The sequence below is a fragment of the Lissotriton helveticus genome, chromosome 11 (genome assembly GCF_964261635.1).
Source record: "Lissotriton helveticus chromosome 11, aLisHel1.1, whole genome shotgun sequence".
Lineage (NCBI taxonomy): Eukaryota > Metazoa > Chordata > Amphibia > Caudata > Salamandridae > Lissotriton > Lissotriton helveticus.
Window position 1 is genome coordinate 911,313,081 of NC_136072.1, and position 10,203 is coordinate 911,323,283.

Sequence of the window (10,203 nt, forward strand, 5' to 3'; positions counted from 1 at the left end):
GATGGTAGAATGGGATGGATTGAAGATGTGGATAGGTCCCTCATTCAGAATGGGAAGGAGATGTGGCTGTTTGGTTCACTGTTATGATAGTGGACCTACCTAACACCAGTCACTAGGCCACAGGAGGCATAAACACCAGAATCAAATCACATTGGCTTGGAAATTCTTAAACCAAAATACCAAGACTCTTAAACCAGGTTTTCTCTATCCAAGAGACCTTAGATTTTAGACTCTGATCTCAAAATAAATAAGAGTAAAGCTAAATCTTTTAACTGTCAGAAAAGACATGAAGATCCACGCCCACAGACCACACCTTCTAGACTAATTGAGGCCTATTTTGTTATTTTCTGTGTTGCTCTGGTTGTTTAGCTATTGATTGCATCTATTTGTAAAGTGCTCTGTTACTTCATAGTCCATCCAATAATACGTAAATATTGCAAGCTAGGATGGGGCTGTTGGGATGAGCTCTGGTCTTAGTTTGCTAGAGGGGAAAGTGGAATTACCTTCTTGCGGGTGTGACAGTGTTATGAGATGTTGGACTGGGCCTCTCTGGACCATCCTGTCCTCATGATTGATGTTTGCATGTCCTTTTGTATCCCTTTCTTACTAGAGACCTTGCCCCACGGGATATTTCGGGAACATCAGACCCTTTCACACGTGTCTTCTGCAACGGCCAAACACTGGAAACAGCAGTGAGTATGGAGCGTCTAAGGATGCATCGAGTAATCTTCTCTTTTACCAGAGGCAGAGATAATCTGACTGGGACACCTGTCCTTACCACATAGGGATTCTAGGTAGTCAAAGCCTGTCTTCTGAATAAAGCCAGATTATCTATAACTAATGGTAAAGAATTGGCAACCTTGAGCACCCAAAATGACCAACTTTCTGCCCTTTTATGGTAATGTCACCCTTGGTTGGTTAGACAAACTTGCTGTGTGCACCTGTACAGGTGCAGTCATTTAAGATCCAGAGGAAGGAGTTGTGTGGGTTATACTAATGTTTTGTGGGTGTGCTCATGTGGGGCAAAGTTGTGCAAAACATTGCGTCACTTTAGTTGCCCTTAAAAGGTCCATGGACACAGCACCAAGTGTCATAGTGCCATGCTAGTACTTGTGCAGCTAATCTAGGTCTTGTGTGACGAGATAGTATATTTACTAACGAGCTGCACCCTTGGTGGGCTACATAAGAATGAAGATTTTGAGGGGCTTTTCCATTTCAAGCATGCAGGTGTGTCCAAGATATTCTCCGCTACGACTAATTTCCTGGGATGACTAAAGTAACATGTTTTCGGCGTCTTTTTTGCTGTCTGTGACTCATAACACAACAAGAACGTATTCTTTTTTGCCTGAAAATGTAAAATAACGTGCATCGTTAAGCAGTATCAAAATGTTAAAATGTTTCAAATTTCCCACCAGTAAGTAAATATTCGTTATATACAAAGGTCCTTCATCGTGAGTAAAAAGTCAGGTATCACAGTACCAAAATTTGCACCAAAAGTTGAATTGAGGTGGCAACTTCCACATGTATGTACATTATTTGTGCAGTGTTCAAACATGTAATCTTACTCGGAAAGCACTTGCAGTCGTCTGTGAGTTTTACAATTTGCAAATTCACTAAACTACTCATGACTGCAAAGTGAAACGGGAAGAACAAATGCATAGTAAAAACCTTGAGAAATATAAAGCAGTGGTAAGCCCCTAAGTCTAAGTAAATAATAAATTCAAAATGACTAAAAATAACACAATTTTTGCCTTTGCTATTATAGACTTTTTATTATGTATTCTTTTTTGATTGGCTTATAGAAACAGATAATGACACTGCTACAAAAGGCTTGAACGTAACCTAAAAAACCCTAGAACATCAAGTATATAATCTTGTCATTCTGTCACACTGAGTGCAATCCTGGAGGCTGACGGAAGTCCACATTAGTAAAATAGGCGAAAAACACAAGTACTTGTCAAACTGAAAGAGAGGCATTGAGAGACCACTAGGAGAAGAGAAATTCATAAGGCGACAAAAGAGACCCACCTCGTATAGCCTTAGTTTAAGTTATGTTACCTACACTAGACTTATGGTTGATATTGTACAGGACCTCTGTCCTCACTCGGGGTACCAGTGTTTTCGGCCATGGATGACATGGATTTTCACCTGTTAGTAATGTCCTGCTTTGATGCACTGTGCCCATTATTGAATATTTGGTCTGGCCCAGGCATACTCTTTCCATACAATATCTGGTGTTGTGTTCTGGAACATCAGGATTTTGTGCCTTTTATGTTGAAGGTCTCCATCCGGGCCACATGTACAAAATTTAGGAACTGCGATTTCCAAATTGCAATTCTTACTAAATCACAGTTAGGAAATAGCAATTCCCAATGTAAGAAAACAGGAATTTGGTCGCAATCGAACTACCTGATGAATAATAATGAGCTAGATCGCAATTTGCGGCTCATTAGAAATCGCTGCCATCACAGGGATAGTGGCCAGCAGAGCACAATGTCTCTGATTGCCTTTTAATAAAGCAATCTTTTTTTTTTAAATGCAGCCTGTATTTTCTTAAAGGAAAATAGGATGCTTTTCAAAGTTAGAAAATGTTAGTTACATTTTTTAGGAGTAGGCAGTGGTCCATGGTGCCACTGCCTCCTCTTGAAGAATGCCACCACCCTTGAGGTGCCGGTAAAAAAGATGAATGTTTTGCAACAGCAATTCAGTCTTAAAATATTCATACATACCACTGTGATTCAGTATCTAGAAGGGATGACATGAACACGCCCTTTTCAAATACAGAATTGTTAAACGCAAATTCTGATTTGTTAACGTGTACCAAATCGCAATTTGTGTTCGGTACATATGTAAAAGCATTTCTTGAGGTTGGAAAGGGTCCAAATCTGCGAATCAGGCTCTTACCGACCACACAAATGCTTTTTACATATGGTTCTTCGTTTTCACCACCTTTAGAATTGTCGCTTGGTCACGTAAATCCGTAACTCGTAAAGTCCCTGTCTGCCCAGTGCAATTCCTTCTGACATTTGAAGGGATATGGAGCTTGATCCTGTGACAATTATCGGCAAGATAGATCCTATCTTTTCTCCGTCCAGGTCCATTACCTCCACCACCCCCCTATCCACGAAAAGGCATGGATATCTCTATGGAAGCCCCAGCACCCTGAAATGGTTTTGCAGTATGGCATTTTCCATAATCTCTTTGCTTTCTTTGATGAGCAATTGTGTCCTGTTATGGAAAAAACTTAGAATTTATGGATCTCTTGAAAATGTGAGAACTTTGGAAAGTACAGTTAATTTAAACCTAAATGTAGTACATTAAATGTCCTGTATCACTCACATTTCACTGAACACTGATTGCAATATATAGATTTTCAGAACTCAGAATATAAAAATACCTCTATTGTGTTTAACAAAAATATGTGAAAATATATGATGGTGAAAGCAAATCTGTATTTTTAGTTATGTTCACGAAACTGTAAATTACATTGGAGCTAGTGTCGATGTCGACCGACAAACCCATCCACCAGTGCATCTTACTCTCTTGATCCTAGTTAGAGATTTTGTCTCAGTTATTTTATTTAAGGATTTCTGTGGTGAGAGCTATTCCAGAGCACTGTGCAGTGGTTACAAAGCAATTTTTTAACAGCGAGGCATAGCATAATCGTTTTCACGCTCTGGGAATATGACTATCATTTTGAAGAGGCAGGATGAGGGAGAGAAGCAGCTTAATTGTTATGTTCATGCTGTGCAGGAATCATGGTGTCTCTGCATACCAACGAGGCACATTTATGCCATGGGGAGCATCCATCCCATTGGAGAGGCATAGGGAGAATAGCAGATAGCGGGGAACGTAGAATGCAGGTGAAGACATCATTGTATTATTTATTTGTTTCTTATATCAGGCTGGCGCCAACTCTGAGTGTCATCACAATGTGCAGCATGAAGGGATACAAAACAAGGACAAAACTGAGTATGTTGTTTCTTGAGTGCACAGTCATCTCAATCATCTCTGGATAATTAGACAGTATAGACTGTAGTCGGAGGTGACTCCCACCAACCCACTTCCAGTCGCATTCTTGCGCTCAATGCTGCCATTGTAGGAGACCGGTTCAACAACATTTTGATGGGCCCTTGTCACGTCATATGAGCTACGTCGAAAAATGTCCACACTACACCATTGCGCTGAAAGATGCATAAACCACTCTGTTATTTTCATATAGCTCCTGTCGTCCAGCGCTGGATAACCTTGCTGCCTTTCCTTATCCCCAAAAAGCATGTGAAAGCCTTAAACCATAGCTCGTGGCTAAGCAGCTTACACAATCTGTAATGATGTTGATATGTCACAGGAAAAGTTGTATCAACCCTTCTCTTTAATAGGATTTGATCTGTATTCCAGACAAGATTGGCATACAAACTTTGCTAGCTAGTTATAGTACTACAATATTGAATCCTAATTAATGTGCTCAAAAGTATTATAACGATAAATATTGACAACCAAAATATTGTGAGTGTAAATATATATATTTATCTACCTCTCTCTCTCCCTCTCTCTCTCTCTCTCTCTATATATATATATATATATATATATATATGCAGAGAGGGGCCTTCCTGTAGAAAAGACCAGAGGACTCAGAGGGGATGCAGGTAACCTTTTAATTTGGCGCAGATTTACAGCATGATGCATTTCGGCGTTTTCATATTGCCTTCCTCAGATGCCTTAGACTGCCTTGGGTTGCTTCAGCTCCCTCTTTCTTATATTGGAGTTCCAAGAGTAATAGGAGTGTTTCCTGGCCCCGCCTTTAATGATTTCAGCTGTTGATCAGTGCTGGACGAACTCAGTCTTCCAGCATGCAATGCAGCTGTGGTCAAAATTGCGGAGTAGCGCTTCAATGCGCCCTGCTGAGCCAGAAAGGGGGAGAAGGCTAAATACGTGCCACCAAAGTCCCAGAAATAAAATTGCCAAAGGTCACCTCGGGTCCCCAACGTCTCAACCCCCTGAGCAGTTCAAACTTTGCCGTGACGATGTGATACCGTGATCCAGCGTCCCCGTGACTTCACAGGCTGCGGGTTGCAGCAGCTCTCGTCCGTCGTGCTCCTGAGGTGGACCAACAAACTACCAATCCCTTGGTTTGCAGAAGTCATGTATATATATATATATATATATATATATATATATATATTCACTGAAAAAACCATAGGTTATAGACCATATATAGTTAGGAATTTGCATTTACAAAACCTTGAAAATTCACTGAAAAAACCATAGGTTAGAGACCATATATAGTTAGCTGGACATTTTATTGACATAAAACCAATGAAATTCCATATATAGTTAGTTGCACTAACTATATATCGCGCACCCGCAATCCACTGCTGATGATGTCACATATTACATCATTCATGACATGGTCAGTGACATCACTGATGACATCACTGATGACATCTCAAATGACATCACTGATGACATCATCTAGTGTCTGTGTGTTTTTGTAAAGTTTAAATATGTTTTACATATTGAAGAATGAGTGGATGTATGGAAGACTGAGTGTGTGTGTGGCTGGCTGGGAGGTGTGTGACTCTGTGCATATCAATGTGTACTTGTATCAGTGATTGTATAAGAGAGTAAGTATGTGTTAGTATATGTGTGAAAAAGTATGGTGTTCTGTGTTTAACTGTATAGATGAGGAAATCGAAGTGTGATTGATTCTTCACAGGACTGACTAGGTGTATGAGTGCATATGATAGTGTTGTAATAATGAGTGACTGTATGTATGAGTGATTGTATGGGTGAATGAGTGAATGTGTGTGTAGACGTAGGAATCAGTGAGTGCGTATGTAGTAACTGGTATTGGTGTGTCATGATGTCATCAGTGATGTCATTTGAGATGTCATCAGTGATGTCATTTGAGATGTCATCAGTGATGTCACTGACCATGTCATGAATGATGTAATATGTGACATCATCAGCAGTGGATTGCGGGTGCGCGATATATAGTTAGTGCAACTAACTATATATGGAATTTCATTGGTTTTATGTCAATAAAATGTCCAGCTAACTATATATGGTCTCTAACCTATGGTTTTTTCAGTGAATTTTCAAGGTTTTGTAAATGCAAATTCCTAACTATATATGGTCTATAACCTATGGTTTTTTCAGTGAATTTCATTGGTTTTTTAAAAGCTAATATCTATAGCTGTAAAATATATTCTTTATTACGTGACGTATCACGTAGCCACGTGAGACGCCTCATGACGCGTCGCATAACCATGACGTATCGGCTCTGCAGCGCAAACAAAACCCGTAACGTAAGCGTGCCGGAGCACGCTTACAGATATATGTATTTTTTTTAACCTTAATTAGACAAAATCCACACGTGCACATATCTTGAGGCCTTGCAAAGGCACATCAAACAAACAATCCCTACAATTTTGCCAAGTTTGCTGGAAATCTATTCCCTTCATTTTTTTTTACTGTTTCTCTTGGTTTTCCCCTTGTTACGCTTACCGGGACGCTACCCGGTACGTGAACCGGACGCTCCAAAAACACAAGATGGCGGACTCCCGTTACGCTGCCGGTTAGCTGCCCGGTTCACGTACCGGGAAGCGCCTCTACTGCGAAAAATCGCGAGGGACTTTAATATCCCCCTCATCAATCCTAGGGGGTCAGGAGGGGTTTACCTTGCCCCCTTTCCTTCATTTCCCCCTTCTTTTTTCACCACATCTTGTCTCTCGAACCTACCGAGAGACAAGATGGCGGCCGCTCCGGACTGTTTACAATGTTGACAGCTACGCTGCCGGTTAGCTGCCCGGTTAGCTGCCCGGTGAGCTGCCCGGTTCGCGTACCGGGATGCGCCTCTACGGCGTAAAATCGCAAAAAAAAAATTCTTTTTATTTTTTGCCCCGCGGGGCACTTTAATATCCCCCTCATCAATCCTAGGGGGTCAGGAGGGGTCTACCTTGCCCCCTTTCCTTCATTTCCCCCTTCGTTTTTCACCACATCTTGTCTCTCGATCCTACCGAGAGACAAGATGGCGGCCGCTCCGGACTGTTTAGAATGTTGACAGACACCGGAGAGCCAATCAGCTTCGCTTCGCGAAGTTCCGTTACGCGTCAGGTACGCGAACCGGGGCGCTAACCGGAGCGCTGTCACAGATATATATATTTTTTTAAACGTTAATTTCTCAAAATCCACTGGAGCACATATATTGAGACATAGCAAAGGCACGTCGGGCAAACCATATCTACAATTTTGCCAAGTTTCATGTAAATCTATTCAGCCGTTCGAGCTAAAAGTGAGTCCAACCGCCCTATGGAAAAATGAATGTGAAAAACGCGTTTTGGGACCCCCCTTTTTTCTCGGCCCCCCCTTGACGAAACCCCCCCAAATTTTTAGGGGCTGCTCAGAAACAAAATGTGCCATTTTCCTGAAAATTTCAGCCAATTCCGTTCACAAACGCCAAAGTTATTAGACATAGAATTTTCAGAAATCCCATAGAGAAAAAATCCTAACTATATATACCCACTGGCTATCGCCAGTAGGTAATATACATATATAAACATATATAATCTGCATATCTATATAAATATAAATGCATGCATACATATACATATATGCATACATATGCATGTTATTTACATGAAAGTTTTAAAAACACTAATAAAAGCAAAGCTAAAAAGCCACCTCATTAAAAACAGAATGGCTTTAACTTAAATGAGGGCGAGATCTATTGCATTTTCAATGCTTGTTTACTTTGGTTCTATCAAGAAGGCATTCAGATGTGTCACACATTTGCCATAAATTCTGAATGTTAGCACTCTAGTTGCTCATTAGATCACTGTAGTAAAGCTAGTGCTCACCAGGGAAGTCTGCTGCTAATCATGGTTTGCAGCCATTTTCCCGCATTTTTTATCCCGCAGACTTTCAGTCCGCATACCATTATCCCGCAAGCTCATTGACCTCGCATACCATTATCCCGCATTTTTTCAAAACGTATGTGCATTTATCGCGCATGCCTTTACAAAGAATTACGTTTTAAAGGCATGTATGGTAAATGCATTTGCGTTGTGAAAACCACGATGACGAGAGAGGTAAGTGGGTTTGTGTTAATTTTTTCGTGGGTTAGTGATTGTGTAGTGTAGTGTTGTGTAGTGTAGTGTTGTGTTAGTGTAGTGTAGAGTTGTGGTGGTTGTTTAGTGTAGGGTCATGCTGGGGGTAGTGTTTTAGGGTTTAGGGTTGTGTTGTAGTGTTTGCGTAGTGTAGGGTCATGCTGGGGCTAGTGTTTTAGGGTTTAGGGTAGTGTTTGCGTAGTGTAGGGTCATGCTGGGGGTAGTGTTTTAGGGTGTAGGGTAGTGTTGTAGTGTTTACGTAGTGTAGGGTCATGCCGGGGTTAGTGTTTTAGGGTTTTGGGTAGTGTTGTAGTGTTTGCGTAGTGTAGGGTCATGCTGGGGGTAGTGTTTTAGGGTTTAGGGTAGTGTTGTAGTGTTTGCGTAGTGTAGGGTCATGCTGGGTGTAGTGTTTTAGGGTTTAGGGTAGTGTTGTAGTGTTTGCGTAGTGTAGGGTCATGCTGGGGGTAGTGTTTTAGGGTTTAGGGTAGTGTTGTAGTGTTTGCGTAGTGTAGGGTCATGCTGGGGTGTAGTGTTTTAGGGTTTAGGGTAGTGTTGTAGTGTTTGCGTAGTGTAGGGTCATGCTGGGGGTAGTGTTTTAGGGTTTAGGGTAGTGTTGTAGTGTTTGCCTAGTGTAGGGTCATGCTGGGGGGTAGTGTTTTAGGGTTTAGGGTAGTGTTGTAGTGTTTGCGTAGTGTAGGGTCATGCTGGGTGTAGTGTTTTAGGGTTTAGGGTAGTGTTGTAGTGTTTGCGTAGTGTAGGGTCATGCTGGGGGTAGTGTTTTAGGGTTTAGGGTAGTGTTGTAGTGTTTGCGTAGTGTAGGGTCATGCTGGGGGTAGTGTTTTAGGGTTTAGGGTAGTGTTGTAGTGTTTGCGTAGTGTAGGGTCATGCTGGGGTGTAGTGTTTTAGGGTTTAGGGTTGTGTTGTAGTGTTTGTGTAGTGTAGGGTCATGCTGGGGGTAGTGTTTTAGGGTTTAGGGTAGTGTTGTAGTGTTTGTGTAGTGTAGGGTCATGCTGGGGGTAGTGTTTTAGAGTTTAGGGTTGTGTTGTAGTGTTTGTGTAGTGTAGAGTCATGCTGGGGGTAGTGTTTTAGGGTTTAGGGTAGTGTTGTAGTGTTTGCGTAGTGTAGGGTCATGCTGGGGTGTAGTTTTTTAGGGTTTTGGGTAGTGTTGTAGTGTTTGCGTAGTGTAGGGTCATGCTGGGGGTAGTGTTTTAGGGTTTAGGGTAGTGTTGTAGTGTTTGTGTAGTGTAGGGTCATGCTGGGGGTAGTGTTTTAGGGTTTAGGGTAGTGTTGTACTGTTTGTGTAGTGTAGGGTCATGCTGGGGGTAGTGTTTTAGGGTTTAGGGTAGTTTAGTTGTTTAGTGTATGCTAAAGGCATATTCGTTCTAAAAGTTTTCGTTATTTTAATTTGCGGCCTAATAGTACATGCAGGATTGTTTTTGCGGACTGATGGTATGCGGGATTTCGTCATATATTCGCTAATCATACTTTCTATGGCAAAATGAACCCCCTCATTTTGTTCCTTTTTAAATTAAATGTTTTAAGAGTTACCACTTTATTCCAATCAAGATGGCTTCAGGTGTGCCATACCTTTGTAATAAGTAGGACTGTTAGCACTCTAGTTGTTCTTTAGAACACTCTGGGACATTCTGTCATTGGGCTATAGTTGGGCTACATCTGGCTGATATTTGGGCTACATTTGTTTTTTTTTGTCTCTGGTGGCCATCTTTGGGCTACATTGGGCTACATTGGGCTACATTGGGCTACATTGGGCTACATTTGGGCTCCAACATATATATAGCCCAATGTAGCCCAAAACAGAATGGCTTTAACTTAAATGAGGGCGAGATCTATTGCATTTTCAATGCTTGTTTACTTTGGTTCTATCAAGAAGGCATTCAGATGTGTCACACATTTGCCATAAATTCTGAATGTTAGCACTCTAGTTGCTCATTAGATCACTGTAGTAAAGCTAGTGCTCACCAGGGAAGTCTGCTGCTAATCATGGTTTGCAGCCATTTTCCCGCATTTTTTATCCCGCAGACTTTCAGTCCGCATACCATTATCCCGCAAGCTCATTGACCTCGCATACCATTAT

At 41.5% G+C, this 10,203-nt stretch overlaps 1 protein-coding gene across 1 annotated transcript in view; it reads left to right on the forward strand.

The window, feature by feature from the left end:
- RASAL1 (RAS protein activator like 1) overlaps positions 1 to 10,203 on the forward strand; it is a 780,163-nt gene that overhangs the window by 301,259 nt on the left and 468,701 nt on the right. Inside the window, exon 6 of the mRNA XM_078667168.1 lies at positions 611 to 692. Within this exon, the coding sequence (XP_078523294.1) occupies positions 611 to 692 (82 nt within the window). The remainder of the gene's footprint in view (positions 1 to 610; positions 693 to 10,203) is intronic.